General features: G+C 51.8%; 6 protein-coding genes across 6 annotated transcripts; 3 read left to right on the top strand and 3 right to left on the bottom strand.

Annotated features, from left to right (window-relative positions):
- Positions 1-173: 173 nt before the first annotated feature.
- Positions 174-2,394, bottom strand: J4E83_004559 (uncharacterized protein; the record flags this gene model as incomplete). Its single annotated transcript, XM_049331487.1, has 4 exons — positions 174-218; positions 268-397; positions 445-1,787; positions 1,843-2,394. The coding sequence occupies 4 exons, from the start codon at positions 2,392-2,394 to the stop codon at positions 174-176; spliced, it is 2,070 nt and encodes a 689-aa protein (XP_049189261.1).
- A 419-nt stretch (positions 2,395-2,813) lies between these two features.
- J4E83_004558 (uncharacterized protein) lies at positions 2,814-4,641 on the bottom strand (the record flags this gene model as incomplete). Its single annotated transcript, XM_049331486.1, has 4 exons — positions 2,814-3,156; positions 3,206-3,633; positions 3,687-4,313; positions 4,366-4,641. The coding sequence occupies 4 exons, from the start codon at positions 4,639-4,641 to the stop codon at positions 2,814-2,816; spliced, it is 1,674 nt and encodes a 557-aa protein (XP_049189260.1).
- A 3,243-nt stretch (positions 4,642-7,884) lies between these two features.
- Positions 7,885-9,153, top strand: J4E83_004557 (uncharacterized protein; the record flags this gene model as incomplete). Its single annotated transcript, XM_049331485.1, has 3 exons — positions 7,885-8,071; positions 8,174-8,928; positions 8,983-9,153. The coding sequence occupies 3 exons, from the start codon at positions 7,885-7,887 to the stop codon at positions 9,151-9,153; spliced, it is 1,113 nt and encodes a 370-aa protein (XP_049189259.1).
- A 736-nt stretch (positions 9,154-9,889) lies between these two features.
- On the top strand, positions 9,890-11,217 carry J4E83_004556 (uncharacterized protein; the record flags this gene model as incomplete). The annotated part of the gene is made up of 3 exons (XM_049331484.1): positions 9,890-10,087; positions 10,229-10,543; positions 10,591-11,217. The coding sequence occupies 3 exons, from the start codon at positions 9,890-9,892 to the stop codon at positions 11,215-11,217; spliced, it is 1,140 nt and encodes a 379-aa protein (XP_049189258.1).
- A 1,036-nt stretch (positions 11,218-12,253) lies between these two features.
- On the top strand, positions 12,254-13,156 carry J4E83_004555 (uncharacterized protein; the record flags this gene model as incomplete). The annotated part of the gene is made up of 1 exon (XM_049331483.1): positions 12,254-13,156. The coding sequence occupies one exon, from the start codon at positions 12,254-12,256 to the stop codon at positions 13,154-13,156; it is 903 nt and encodes a 300-aa protein (XP_049189257.1).
- A 652-nt stretch (positions 13,157-13,808) lies between these two features.
- On the bottom strand, positions 13,809-15,132 carry J4E83_004554 (uncharacterized protein; the record flags this gene model as incomplete). The annotated part of the gene is made up of 4 exons (XM_049331482.1): positions 13,809-13,903; positions 13,959-14,156; positions 14,204-14,499; positions 14,555-15,132. 4 exons carry the CDS (start codon positions 15,130-15,132, stop codon positions 13,809-13,811), a joined length of 1,167 nt encoding a protein of 388 aa, XP_049189256.1.
- Between the last annotated feature and the right edge of the window lie 900 nt (positions 15,133-16,032).

The raw sequence follows: 16,032 nt of genomic DNA, 5'->3' as shown, positions 1-16,032 counted from the left end.
GTGTCTGCACATTATAGATCAATACCTTCAAACGACGATGCACTGTACCGTTACTTCACAGTTCCAAGCACAGCCTGCGTCCTTCATACCAGCCAGTCACAACCGCTAACACACGTGTGGAAGTATTAACAACGAAGGGAATCCCATGTAATAGACAACCGCCCGTCTTCCTCTTATACATTGGGTGATAGTTGATCGGATTTGACGTATCGCTCGACCTAAGAGATTGTTAGTGATGCAGCGCAACACATGTGTCCTGTTGCATACCGTATCAATGGAGGCCTGCAAGAAGCTGCGCGCCTCAAGACCAACCCAAACCTTGAGCATCGAAAAGTCGCCTCCACGAATCATCGACGAGCCACTTTGTGCACCAAGTTGTCGCAGTATTGGTAGAGCACTGGTTACGTTAGCAGATGGCTAGATGCACGTTGTAATATCACTTACCCGGCGAAGAGATCCAAGTTAGGGTTCAAGCTCCTTCCGATACCTTCCAAGAGGAGGATGCTAAGAACGACATTGACAAAGTCGCCTTCAAGGCGAACATGATGTGTTCGTACCATGGAAAGAACCTCGTTGAGAATGTCTCCAATCTTGATGTTGCCGAGAGCAAAAGTACGGCTCTTGACTCCGAGCACCAGATGTTGCATGCGCAAAGCAAAAACTTCCCCGTCAAGTACTGCGTCTGGTTGTCTGCACCTCTCAACCATGAGATGACCTGCTTTGTAACCATCAAACTCGGCGACAGCCTTGAAGAGATCAAGGAAGTTGGCGCGGTTCTTCGCATTGAGCTCCGTTACAAGACCTGTGTCGATGAAAATGAGCTGTGGTCGATACCCCTCGTTGTCAATCTCCTGCAACTTCGCTTTCCACTGCTTCGGGTTCTTCTTGTGTGGTCGCAGACGCTCGAGTACCTCTTCAGTAACATCAAGCGACTCTTTGGGGCCGGTCGTCCGGTCCTCCTTCTTGGCGAATATTGAGACGTCCAACTGCTCAGGCTTGTAGAAACGAACCATGATATTTCCCGGGTGTAGGTCGGCATGGATGAAATTGTCGATGAGGAGCATAGTGAGGAACGCATCTAATCCTTCGTCTGCAATGTCCTTTTGGAACACTCCGCCTCCATTTTGTAGAAAGTCTTCCATGGGGATGCCTTGAGCGAACTCCTCGATAAGGACATTGCGCGTGGTGTAGTCAGTGTAAGGGTACGGGAACCAGGCTGTCGTCCGGTCCTTGAAGTTACGCCTGAAGAGCGTGAGATTCGCGGCTTCGATGCGCAGATCCAGTTGCAGCCTCATCATCTCGCCAAATTGTTCCACTTCGTCGGGAAACGACAGCCACTCCATCGTGGGTATAGCGTTAATGACAGCGGCGAAGAAGCCCATGATACGCAAGTCTCTCCGGACGATCTTCTCAATGTTGGGGTGCAGAACCTTGATGGCAACATGGCTAGATGGTACTCTCGAGGGTGAGCTCTTGAGCGTCACATCGACATTCTTCTTGATCCGCCGCGCCAGATTGAGTTCTTCTCGGTCGATGCTGTTGTCCTCCAGAGTCGCAAGGTGCGGCTTCAGCTTCGCCTTGTATACCTGTGCTATTGCGCCAACACCCAATGGCTTCTCGTCGAACTCCTCGAAGATGTCGTCAAAGCTCTGTCCGTCAAAAGCCGCCTCGATTGTTCGCTTCGTGACTTGTAATGTGTGCGCCGGGGCGTTGGAGTGGAGGGTGGACATGATTGAACACATCTCGGTTGGAAAGACATCTGTTCGGGAGGCAGCCCATTGTCCGAGCTATAATAGAGTCAGCCTACTTGACATCTTCTGAGTCTAACGTAACGGCACGCACCTTGATGAAGGCCGCACCAGCCCTCTCCATAGAGCCAACCAAGAAGCCATACCACCATAGTGTGCCACTTCGCTCGTTGTCTCTATCAGGCTGCCGTGAACCAAGCCATATCGCAGGTATTGTCACGATGACCGGCACGAAGATGATGATGAGGTGGAGGAAGCGGAATCCGGTGGCTATGGGCTCGATTATGTAGTCCTCGACGAAGAAATATATGCCTCGCCTGTACTTTGTAGAGTGCCTCAGCGCGTGGGGCACCTGCTCGTCGAGCTCCTTCCGCGACGCCTCGAGCATGGCCTCCTCATGCGTCTTCTCTCCATGGCCGGATTTGTCATTGGCGACGTCGACGAAGGCCAGTGGGCTGAGTATTGCGCCGCCCGCAGCTCCGGCAGCTGCACCGGACCATAGTATCGTTCTACCCTTGAAGTTTGGAGTCGCAAATTGACGGCGGAAGCGGGAGGCGGCGGTGGATGGACGCGTGAAGGCGCGGGTTGCGAGTTTGGGCAGGCCTGGGCGACAGCATTGGCGACCAAAAAGGAACGCCGTCCTCATGGTACCGGGTGGTGGGCAGATGCGCGTGCGGCTTCCATAAGGCAGGTAGCAATGCGCTGCTTGACCTGGCGCCCGTCGTGACGTCGGTCGGCGTAAATTCCATGTGACGCCGATCAGGCCATCTCTGATCTGCTGCCTCCGCGGCCACCCACGCCGCGCTGCCCCTCTCCTCCCACCACGCCCGTCACATCGCATATCCCCCACGCCCCAGCCATGCGGTCCATTTCCAGAGTTTTGCTCCTTTCCTGCACGCGCCGTTCCGAGCAGTACCACATATGTCGCACTAGTCGAGGCTACTTCCTGCCTTTCGATGCAGTACCTGACGCACACGACGAAAACGGGACAGTTGTTGAAAGCAGATGATTGATATACAATTAATTACAACAGGCAAAACGGCCCCTTCCTTCACCAGTGGATATCTACGCAGTAATGAAGCCCTCGAAGCCCTTGTCCAGTGCACTCCGCGTCATTTCGCTGTACAGTGGGAACCCGCCGGCGAAGTTCAACTGCTCTCGGAGTTTGCCCGGCACGTTGTCACCCATGTACCATGACTTGGTCTGCGGGAACAGTGTCTTGTCCGAGAGCTCGGTGATCTTCTCCCGCCACTCCTTCTCTGCTTCGTGTGTAGCATCACAGTAGTTGATGCCTTGCTCTCGAAGCTTGACCATGGCATCGACGATCCAGTCTCCCTGAACCTCAACGCACGTGGGTCCGTTGGAAAACGCCGTCGGTCCCTGAGCACCGTAGAGGAAGAAGCAGTTGCTGCAGTCCAGTCAGTATCTGCAGTAGTTGGAAGCACTTGAGAACTTACGGGAAACCGCTCAGGCTCATACCCAGGTACGAGTAGGTACCGTTCTTCCACTTTTCTGACAGCTCAACACCGTCGACATCCTTCAGTCCCATGTTCTTCATACCACCTGTTACTGAATCGAAGCCGGTTGCAAGGGCGATGACGTCGAACTCGTGTAGAGTACCGTCAGCCAGCACAATACCCTTTTCAGTAACCTCCTTGATCGGGTTCTTGTTCACGTCGATGACCTTGTTCTCGGGCTTATCGAGCATCTCGTAATAGTTCTGCTCCAGACTCGGTCGCTTGGTACCAAAGGCGTGCGGTGGCTCCAGGGGCGCAAGAATCTCACGCTTCTCGGGATCCGTTATCCGGGCTCGCGTCTTCTTCGCCCAGAAGTTGTAGGCTTCGCGGTTGGCTTTGTTGTCGAACAACAGATCCTTGTAATTTGCCTGCGATCACAGTAAGTGTCTGCTGATGTACGGGCTTCACATCTATCGCTTACCAGCCAGAACTCGAAACCACCGTTCTCCCACATCTTCTCGTAGAACGCCTCGCGCTCCTCGGGTGAGTCATCGAAGGTGTTCTTCTCGATGTAGTCGTACTGGAAGCCAGCGAACGTTGTCAATCTTTTCTTGAAGATTTCCTGGTATTCGCCCTGCTTCCGTCTGTCCTGCTCTTCTTTCGTGAGAGCTTTCTGTTGCATAGGAAGGCAAAGGTTGGGCGTGCGAACAAATTGGGTTATACTGGCGGCCGTCTTCGATGTCTCCTGGGCGATCTGAACACCTGTGGACCCAGTGCCAATGACGGCAACACGTTTGCCCTTGACGTCTACTCCAGATGCTGGCCAGAATGAGCTGTGATGGATCTCGCCCTCGAACTTGTCCATTCCTGGCCAGTCGGGGAAATGACGCTTCGCCGCGAAGCCGAGAGCCAAAAGGAAATATTTGCAGCGCGCTGTCCGGCCATCTTCGGTCTTCACGACCCATTTCGAGGAGGGTTTATCGAACTGAGCCTCGACAACTCTGGTGTTGAATGCGCAATCTTTCTTGATATCCAGCTTTCGCTCGACGTGGTCGAAATACTGTTGAAGCTCTTCCGTACCGGGGTATCTGCAGGACCAATTCCAGTCCTATCCGCCAATGTCAGTCTTCGTATAGCGATATGACAAGATCGTCACATACCTTCCAGATCTCCGGCATACTGTATTCGTAGATGGGGACCTGGGAATCGACCCGAGCTCCGGGATAGCAGTTCCAGTGCCAGATACCACCGATGTTGGAACCAGCCTCCATAATCTTGCACTTGAAGCCCTGTTGGCGGAGTTTGTGCATCAGGTAGACGCCACCGAAACCGGCGCCTACAATTACGACATCGGTCTCGAGCTCTTTTGCATAGTTCTCGTTATTCGGATCCGCCGCTTCGTTCGTCGCACCGATGTCTGTCCGGAAGTGGACCATTGTAGAAGGAGTGATTCTTGAATGAAGAGGAGGTTGTGAAACTGAAAAGTTACTGGCGATCCTTTGGATAGACACATCGTGGGCGATACACTCTCTATATATACGTCAACGCACGACATACCCCTCCTGCGCGGATCCTGCATGACCGCCACGCTATTCGCGATCCTGCCACCGTCTCGCGTCCGATAACCAGGGCGAATTGCGTTTCGCCTGTGGACGCTGCCACACTCCAGTAACGTTTCGAGACCATGTCGATCTCCTCTAGTATCCCATCCGACCGGACGCCCTAAGGGAATCAACGGAGATGTCGCGTGTGAAGGCCTGGTACTGGATGTGTCTGAATGCGGAAACACTCCGCGGCAACGCCACGCACAGGCGATCGATACGTTGCTCTCCGAATGTCTAGTTTGCGGGGTAGATACAGCAACCCCGGTACCCCGCATAACACCGTTCTGTCAAGGCGAACATGATGCCGAAGGGAACGCCGGCTTGCCGGTTTTGGTAATTCGAACAAAACAAATGTTGGTATTATCGGGATTTTACTCTAAACGAGGCTTTATCGCGACTCTGTCATTGATGGAACTGCATTTGGAAACGATGTCGACCCCAAATCGCATCCAAGTGGTAGTATTCACTATGCGAACACATACAGAGTCAATGACTCGTGTTTAGAGTCGCAAGCTTCAAGCGTGCTTAGCATGCACTAATCCGCATCACATGGGACCAACTAACCCGACGATCGGATCGTCGCCTAGCCGTTTCAGTGGTGCATGGAAATTTGGATGTCTCAACATGCGCAAATGCAGGGCAGCTAGATGTTACCGCCCGGTCCGAAGGATACCTGCGGAACCGCATCTTACAACGATCGAATTTGGACACATGCACGGCTTCCTGAAGCCACCTAGACTGCTTATAGGACTGGATCAAAGGAAACTCACCTGATATCCTCCTCGACGGACAAACAAACTTCTGGTACCTTCTCACACAGGTATATTTGTGTACGAAATGTTGTGAGCCATTTACTGACTTCGTACATCGATCTTTGGGCAAAGTTTTGGTAGAGTTGTACTGGTCACGAAGCATGGGCGCAGCTTGACGATGCATCTGCTAAGCAGAGAAGAAGAGAAGACTGCCGTACACCAAGAGCTTTGCCATATTCGTCGTGGCAAGGTGCGACCCCGATCGCGTCAGTAAAGAGCTGGAGTGGAGAAGGATGTCCACTTTGTAAACGGCCTACCTGACTGTCCTGGCTACATTTCGAATGGACTATTACGGTGTTACCCACCCAATAGTATCTGTTCACGATTGACTCAACATGGTTGTCATGGTGGATTGACCAAGCGGCAAGCGGATGTTCTGGCTAGAGCTTCTCCGTTCTTCTAATTTTCGCTAAGAGACTCCCATCCTGTTGCACTAACGCGGAACATAGCAAATCGTTCAAACGATCTTTACTCGAGACCATGCCAACTGTCTAACTGGACTTCCACAAGACTTCATCCACTAAGGACGCGTTTCATCAAACCTTACTATCGCTTTGGGCATCCAACTCGTGAGGATCGTGGCGATCGTGGTCTGCCAGTTCTGCAGGAATTTGCCCTTTCTCACTCACCTCATGGCATGTGCCACCCCTTGATGCATCCAAGGAAGAACCGTCGGCTTCATACAGCACGGGTTTACCATGCGTGTTCCTATAGCGGCGGAACAAGAAGAAGGCCGCGAAGGCTGAAGCTAGGACGACTACCGGAACAGTGATACCTGTAGCTATCGCGATTTTTCGAGAGGGATACTTGGGAGCAGGCGTCGACTCAGGTGATGTAGTGGGGTCAGGTGATGAGATAGGTGTTGTCGAGGTGGGAGTTGAGAAAGCCGATTGCAGCGTCGATGCTGGAGAAGCAGACGATGATGATGGCGATGACGTTGTTGCTGGCACCGATGTTGTAGCGGCTTTCGCCATGTCAGCTCGTTGCTTTCTCACCCCAGAACAAGGGATTACTCACCAGCGATCTCAGCTAATTTAGAACCTCCGATATCACAATAGCTGCTAAACACTTCCAGCGCCGTCGTGTTTTGCGTAGGGTCGTCTGGACACTGGGTCATGACATGAGCTCCAATCATGCTGGAGAACTTGGCAGAGCTCTCGTAGCAGACTGTGAGACGGAAATTACGAGGTCAGCGCATGTCGCAGACGCAAGCTTTCTTCCATGATGTCAACTTACAGCATGTAAACGACTGGTATGAGCCGCCATCCCCACACCCCCATTTCATGTTACGCACGATAGTCGACAACTCGAGCTCGGCACATGTTGCGAGGAGCTTGTATTCTTCAATCTGATCAATGAAGATACTCGTAGGACCACTAGCGCCTGCTACGCTAATCAGGGCTAAAAGAAGAGCAAGAGCGGGAAAGCCTCGGCTGCCAAACATCTTGGTGTATGCTAGCGTATCTTCCTGGGGAGATAAATCGATACAAGCCTTCTTTTTTTCACAGCGGGAAGGCTAAGGGAAGAGTTGTGGAGAAAGCTAGGTTGGCAGCGGACCGGCGTATTTTGTACGCAGGGCGTTTTCGCACATGTCGCAAATTACCCCAGCCTTCCTTCGCTGGAAATGGATGTCTTGATGTGATAGCACGGGCATGTGTATGCACATACTTGAACCCGAGACGGCTGAACTCTGATTGGACGCCCACGTACGCATAAATAGACTTTCACCTCAACACACCGGCAAGGCTGAGGAATTGTGCAGCAGCAGCAACGCCGAACGAGAAATGATCGGGGTCTGATAGTGACGGGTAAGAACATGGCGTTCTCTTCGGTGCCTGCCATTGACTGAATCCGGCGGGTGCGTCGCCATTTATCTCTAGAGTTTCGATCGGGCCAATAGGGGCGGCCTTTGGGGCGGCCCAGCTGCATGCATAGCGTCCGTGGGTACACTCCCGCAGCTGTCACAGACAGCCACCACAATCAAGGCTAGCTCACCCGTAAACTTTCGATGCGATAAAATTAGCTGGTAATTTGAGGTGATGCCACGGCGAACGTGGCTGGCAAGGCTGGCCCCATATGTCTCCAAACCATCAACACAGGCGCATTCAACTGTATTCGGCCCCTCGCAAGGTTGACCTGGATGGCCACCATGGCATATATAGTCTTTGGCATGCAAAGACTAAATTACTCACCAATTACTACCCACATCTGTTTATAAATCGTATACATCTACGCACCACCAACTTTCACGATGCGCAGCCTTATGGCTATCACTTCCTTGCTGGGGCTATCGACAACGGTAGTCAACGGTTTGGTACCAACTCGCAGGCAAGCTTCAACTTCATTCGCAGGAAGTAATGAGTACTTTCTTCATGCCCTTTCTGCATCCGAGCAGAAGGAGTATGTTGAAACTCTTGCTGGATGGGGCGCCAAGGTCCTGAGGCTGTGGGGTAAGTAGCATTTGAACAGTTATGAACACCTTTGGAATAATTCTGCATCCTCTTAGCAGTGGACTTGAGGGGATATCTGCAGTACTGACAATCGTTGTGCAGCGACGAACGTTGCTACAGGGTGCTTGAAGGGCAGTACTATCGAGAATGACGTGCCAGCTTTCGAAGCGACGGTTGGTGTGTACGATACCACCGTTCTAGATAAGCTCGACGACACTCTCAAACTACTGCACGACAACGGTATGAAGGCAATCATATCTCCCCACAACGCCAATACACTGGGCGGTAGCGCAGGGTGCGATGCATACTGTCAGAAGTATGGCGACGCACCTACCTTCTACTCTTCATCCAACGCCAAAGCCGACTACGACAACAGACTCAGCGAGATGCTAAACTACCAGTCACCAAACTTTGGCAAAGCCTGGAAAGATATGGAAGAGGTCATCATGGCTTTCGACCTACAGAACGAGCCGCTGATTGGGCAAATCGACCTGTTGAACGCCAACGACCCGGACGACTGGCTGTGTGGCCGTGCTGGAGCACTGCGCAGTGCTCTTGGATCCTCCAACATCAAGGTTGCCACAGGCGGTGTCGGCGGCTCTCACTACTGCTGTAACCACGAGTTCAATACGCTGGAGAAGGCTATGCAGTGCGATGCCATCGACATCATCAGCATGCACGGATACATGAGCAAGGCGTCCGACTGGGCGTACTACATCACCGGCGACAGGGAAGTCCTAAGCGGAGCCAGAGCTGCAGGCAAGAACATCATGATGGAAGAGTGGGGCGTCTCGGTCGACTACCAGGACTCTTTCGATACGCAGGTCCAAGTGTTCAATGATGCTGGAGTTCCTTGGGTAAGCATGACAGGTACAAATGCTCGACGAACAGCATGCTAACGTACGTTGTAGTTGTATTGGCAGATCGTTCCTGGCTTAGACGGCTCTGAAGCTGGCGCGCCGACTAGTTGCGGTTATGATAGCTTCGAGATTGGCTTGGGTAGCTCAAAGGGCGATGTCGCCGGAGGGATTGCTGCAGCGAACGCGGCTTCGGCAGCGCAATCTTGGGCGGGTTATTTGTGATGAGGCCGATTTGGATCGCGAGTGTTTTCGTAGTTGCGCTTCCTTTCGTCGATGTATTTCTCCAATTTTGAAAGTGTAGGGTTTGGCAAGCGCGTGCCGTTCCCTCGTGCCACTCTTTAAATCGATCACGTTATTCATGGATACACGACCTAAACCATCGGAGTGAGTTGCTTACTTCATAACTTTTGGACTAAATGCGTTGCTCCTTCAGGGTTGTTGCTGTTATGGCGCTGCGTGGTGGAAATTCAGGAGGCGCGTTGCACTTGCCAAAACTCCACGCACCGTCGACGCGTCGACATGACGTCACAAGACCCACTTTGCTACTGGCGCGTCACGCACGCGTGCGCGCACCCGAAGGTTGCGAAACCTCCTCTAGGCGCTATAATGCTCTGTCGGTCTCGTGTACTCATGACACAACAGATTACTCCAAACATGACCCCTTTGCTCAACGGTCTTTGACCTCTACTTCTCAACAGAGTAGAAAGCGAGACGGATGAGGCTCGGTATAAGTAGTATACAAAGGTCTTCTCTTATCTATTGCTGTTATATGGCGTACCCTTGCATCATGCAACGCACGGGGCGTTCGCCATCTAGACGCCTTTGTGTAACGATTAGCGAGCGAAGGCAAACACAAATTGGAATCGAGTAATGCCAGACTGATCACTCACCTTCCACCTATCTCACGAATATCGACCACACGAAGAAATCGCGAAGTCACATCGAACTCTAAGAAAGTATGCCCTGGCGCGATGAGTGGCCCGTTGGATTGAATGGAGAAGAGTACGACGGCAAACATATCTTGACACTGGTGCGGGACAATGTTAGTCCCTTCAAAGACGTCTGGAACGTGCAGTTGCTCATCGATGAGATTGAAGAGAAGCTTCAAGTTGAAGTAACAGATATCCCGACTATCGATAAAGGCTCCAACAACTATGTACGTGTATCTTCGCACTTGCTCTCCGACCAACCTATCTAGCCCTGCAGCCCTTTATCACCAGGGAAACGAAGATGGAAACGTCGCCCAGTAATCAACTTAGGCGATCTTGCCGACTACACCTGACTGACTGTTGATCAGGGATTCCACTTGAAGGTCCGAAATGGACCAGATATGGTGGTTCGTCTAGCTCGTGGCGACGTCAATATGCCAGACTTTGATGGCTTCGCTGTCGAGCAGCAGATCCCCGAGGTTTTGTTCGAAGCAGCCACGTACACTCTTTTGCGGAACGAAGCCGAAGTCCGCGCCTCTCGTCTACTCTACTCTCGCGCACCACTCCTGAAACCAGGCTCTAGGACGCAGGTTCCAGATGATCTGTCTGGTCGACGCATGTTTGTGTTCGAACGATCTGATGGAACTAACAACGTATGGGAAGAGCTTGATGCCGGAGGAAAGGTGAGAAATAATACTCAAAGTGTTCGCCATATACTAAGAGCTTCTAGGAGTCGCTGCTTGATCAGCTTGCACGCATGCGTGCTGCCTTATTCAACTATTGCCCACCGTCGGAGTTCACGACCGAGTACCTACATAGCCGTATCTTTGACTTCAAACCACACGCTTTCACCTTACCCGTAGCGCCTACTCGCGAATTCTGGATACACGTAATGGAGTCAAAGGTTGAAGCAACAATCAAGAACGAAGGTGACATGATGGGATGGGAAGATGATGAAGAAACTGTGGGACCTGTTGCACTAGCAGCAAAGCAGTCTCTCCTCAAAGCGATACCACGTCTACTACCGCAAGAGAATTCCGACATCTTGTATAGGCTAGTGCTTGAGCACGGTGACTTTGGGATACACAACACTTCGATCATCACAGACGACGACCGTAAGCCCGGAGTCACGTCGCTATATGATTGGGAGACAGCATGCATCGTTCCAGCTCTACTAGCCGACCCACTTGTCGCGGCTGGTCCTGTGGATCTGATTACGAACGAGCATTCTGAGCCGGCTGTCACTAGGATACCTCGATCACCGACGGCTGCAGAACTGGAAACATATGCCACCTGGTCGCGACATTACATCAAGGTTCGTCTGTACCGAATGTTGTTTACCATGATGGTGCGCTAACCCCTGCTACAATGGACAGCAATTGTACGCGCATGCGCCAGATTTTGAGTTTGCTATCAAAGCGGGACAAGACGTGCGCTACCTGTGGTTTGCGTTGCGCGATTGGCGTGGTGGTGAATCTGAAAAGTTCTTTGGCGACCTTGGAGCTTGGGCGGAGGCACGGCTGAGAGAGAGGGGACTTTCGTGAGTTGTCAATGTCGTCTTGAGCATGAATTAGCCAACTTTGTTATGATCTTGAGAGGTTGTAGTAATTGGTCGTAGTCTAATGGATGTAATCTGAGCGCAAAAGATGTGTTAAGTTTCGGCGCAAAAACGAAGCCAGAAGCTTATAACAGCGAAAATCGCCAGTATGTAGTCATCCATTAGTTACTAGCACACCGGTATTCTGCTTGTACAGGGTTGAGTGGACGCGAATCATCGCGGCCGATTTCCAGTTAGAGCTCCCGAAGACCTTTGGGGAACGTGTTCAGCCAAGATTGGGCACCTCGCAAAAGGGATTTGCCGGATAAGCTCCAGCTGCGAGCCATGGGGGAGACTGGCGCGCGACTACCTCATAAAGCTCGAAAACGATTTCCTGTTAAGATTGTCTAAATTTCTTGCTTTGCGCGTACTGTCTGCGCATGCAGTCTATGCGTGAAGTCGGTTCAGCTGAGCAACTGTGGGGGCAACTCGCCAATGACCAGCTGGAAGTGCCCAGGTGGAGTCCATGGGTAGGACTGTTCGTTAGCGTGGTTGCCCCTGGTTAATACGGCATTACCTCGGGCCAATCGCGCGCAGCAAACAGCCGTGGAATCGCGCAAGTAAATATACCTAATCCCCCAGCCGCATCACCCCGCATAGGAGGACACTCATCGGTCAGCTCCTGTCCATCTAGCCTCGATCGCCAGAAGTACCCGTGCGGACCTACAGCAAGCAGTCTGACAACGAGATGAATCCGGATACCAATTCACGCCTCTGTCCCGATTGGGTCTTTCTAAACAATGCCAACGTACAGTAGGTGAGCTACGACTCATTCAGGAGTATTCACCGTTAACATATGGCTGTCAGCGTAGCAAAGGACAGAGGCTGGTTTAAAACGTACACGCCCTTCAAATCAACAGTAAATTCCTCGCCCTTCTTCGGCCCGCACACGCAAACTCCCGTGCTGGGAATCGGTACCGTCGAAATCCCCACCAAACGCTCTCCGAATGCTTCAGGTGTATCTTCGCATCGATCTCTCATTCTTCACGAGGTCTTGCACGTGCCTGACTTTATTTGCAACACCATTGGGCAACCACTCATGTACACTGATGGATACAACGTAGTGACATTCGGCGGCAAAAGCGGAAAGCACAAAGGCACCATCAAAGACAGCAAGGGTAAAAACGCTGCCTATTTCGCCTCTAAAAGCCCATTGTTCGGTATCAAAGTGCGCCGGTCACCGAACGGGCCAAGGCTCGGTCCGTACGCGCTCAAGAAGGACGTGATGTACGTGCTAGGCTGCCGATGGGACGATGCCGAGAGGCGTAAGTGGGAAGAATTCAAAGCCAGAGATGGACTCATCACTCCGGAGCCAAATGCTGCGCCTTACACGGCCGAAGAAACTTCGTTCCTCAAGAAACACTATCGCTCTGAATATCACTTCTTGAGACAGCACGGGCTCAGTATCTACAAAGAAGAAGACCGCGAAGAGGGACGGGTGATTTTACGCGCCATCATGCGTGAGGACGAGATGTCCGAGCTGGGAGGGTCCGGGGATGAGGAGGATGATTTTGATTTGTCACGTCTCGAAGGCCATCAGGCAGACTACAACTTCACGGAACGCCAGCTTGATTGGATCGAACAGTACTATGGCAATTCGGAGCAGTTCATGATTTCGTATGGACTCAAGTTCTACCGTGAAGAGGATCTTGAGGAGGCAAAGGCCATTGTGGATGTCATGATGGATGGAGATGATTAGGGGTGCCTAGGTACCTTGAAGTGTTGCTCAAATCTCACATGAGATGGATACGGAAGCTTCATCATACATCAAATCATCTCTAGCTGCTCATCCGGTACGCGTAGATCACGTACACATGCTTAACAAGGGGAATGCAGAGCTCATGATGGTAGAAGAAACCACGATTCTTGTAGAGAACTCGAGTTCCTTGCTCTAACTATTGGTGTTCCGGTAGCCCGGTGGACGATGAGTGGTATTCGTGCTTGAGAGCTTCGTGGTGGGTCTTGGGCTGGTGGGGCGAACGCGCGCAAAAAAATCACCACCATGGTGCAAAAAAGAGCAAAAACATACAGCAGCCCGGATTCGCTTCTGGTCACCCACGAAGCTACTAATGGGCCGGTACACTGCTTGTATATGGCTGAGCGGACGGGAAGCCTAATTCTCAGTGTCCTATGGTCGTATGTGAAGAAACAGGGATTTTCATGGGTTATAATGTGACCGGGCCTCATGTAACCCAAGCCGGATCAATGCAGCGATGACAGGGATAGATGGCTCTAATCCGACAAGAACAACAGAAGATAGAAACAAACATAGCAAACGACAGTGCAGGAATCGAAGTCCACATTAATACCCTCCAAGCGATCCTCTCCAACAATGGCCTTCTGATAACCTCCTACCAAAATGTCAGTTTATCCGCCACCCAATCCGTTACCGCAAAGAAAACATTGTGGCGGTGGAAGAAACTCCGGTTCTTCTTGCCGAGGATATCTATAAAAGCACAGATTAGCCACTGCCCTCATCTCACCTTCTCTCTGAGACTTACACATCGGAATCGTCAACGCACAAACCGCGACCTGCGCACTCCCGACGGCGATAAACAGGGTCTTGATTCCCCCACCACCACCTACCCCACTCCGCCGTCCAGCTTCAACGACCCAGTCGAAGCCTTTAAACGTCAGGGCGAAGGAGAATACGTTCTTGAAAACGAGGAGGCACGTGAAAGCTTCGATGGACATGCCGCCTATACACGTCAGTATCTCAAAGCATGGAATGGTCTCGGAGACTTACGATGCGCATCGACAATGTACAGCGCACTGGCGACAGCACCACACACCATACCCATAACTACAAGCGCGAAGAAGAAATCAGGCCAAAACCAGCCGTACGTTGCCGTATCTGCGCTGGTCCAGCCGAAGCCGTAGATACCAGCACAACCTAATATGAGTTGTGGGATCACGAGCACCATGCGGAACTCGGGTTCGTAGACGCCGTTATTGAGACGCGTGAGCAGGTTGGCGGACCAGTCGCTAATCAGACCGGTGAGGCCGAAGCCGAGGAGTGCACCGATGAAGGCGCCTGTATACCTTGATGGGGTTAGGACATGTAGGTGCAAAACATGAACGGAATGTATCAACTTACATGTATCCTGTCTCCTTCTCTCCAAACCAAAGCGGTGGGCCAAGCATAATTGCTGCAAGCACAACACCGATAAGGACCGTGAAACCGATTAGACTGCCTTGGATGAGACAGGCCCATAGTATACCCGGATGCAAGAACAGCGAGAACGGCCGCAGAAGGAGGTGCAGATACCGGTCATCTGTTTTCCGCCCATTGAACGGCTTCATACTTTCGAGAAAAGTAGCCTTGCGTGGCGAATCGCCCACCGAATGCTGGTCCGCAGAGTTTCCTGCTCCCTTTTCATCCGTGTTTCCAGCTGCTTCGTGTTCAGCAGATGTGCTACTCGACCCCCGATTACCCAAGATTTTCATCTCTTCTCCATCCTTAACCAGCAAGTTCCCCATAGTATCGGTGTCAAATTTCTCTTCCCTCCTGAACGCCGTTTCCGGGCAGAAGAGTATGATCAGCGGTAGCATGATCCCCGAGAATATGGCGACAAAATAGAATGTCCACTGATATCCGATTGAATCTGCAATCACTCCTACCAAAACTGGGGTAAGGAACGCGCCTCCGAAGACGGCGAAGTTTGACAGCGCCATGCGGACTCCGCGCTCGTGGACGTGATACATATCGCCAACACTGGCTTTGAATCGAGATACAAAGTTAGTGTATGCTTCAAGTAGGATTCGAAGATATCCACGCTTGAACTCACCATTGACGAGCGCTTCGAATGGCGCTAGGCCCACGCCTTGAAACACCCTCGCCCATAGAAATCCAGCATAATTGTTTCCTATCGCGCCACCCCACGCACAACTCACCACGACGATCACAGTTCCTAGAATGTACACATGTCGTTTTCCCCAGATACGCGCTGACGGCACGAAAAGAAAACCTGCGACTCCGACACCCAAGAGGTGGTAGCCGGTCAACAGAGCCATGTCGGTTAGGTTGTGACCAAAGTAAATGGCGAGGGAGACAGTATTGGCGGCAAGAATGGGAGAGAGGGTGCTTGCGATGACTGATATGGAGGATAGAAGAAGGAGAATGGTGTCGCGACGACGAAGCGACCAGTTCTGGAGTATCAGTCAACTATGTGCACTTGCCTAGATTTTGTGCCAGAATGGGACGTTTGAAAGACGTACAAGCGGATCATTCGGATCATCACTCGGCTGCGGAACAAGCAGTATTGTCCCAGTTTTGTCGTACTTCAAGCCTGACCTCCCTATGATATTTCCTGCATTTCTTTCTATTTCCCTCCGCTGCTCGCCTTCCAATACCTGCGCGGTCCCAGGGACCTGTTCGAGCGCATGGTCAGAGAGGATGCCGAGACCCATTGTCGCACGACCTTATGAATGCTGATTGCGGTAGAGCGTCGCAACAGCTACGTGGAATGCATGCGCAAAAAAATGTAAGGAAAAAAGGAAGTCGGCTGGAAGTGAGGACTGATGATGAAGGCTGACAGTGACGGATGCCGGGGATGTTGAAGGGTCGAAGATCTG

This window comes from Alternaria metachromatica, assembly GCF_023757995.1.
Source record: "Alternaria metachromatica strain BMP 0045 chromosome Unknown scaffold_8, whole genome shotgun sequence".
NCBI lineage: Eukaryota > Fungi > Ascomycota > Dothideomycetes > Pleosporales > Pleosporaceae > Alternaria > Alternaria metachromatica.
This window is presented reverse-complemented; position numbering and strand designations above follow the sequence as displayed.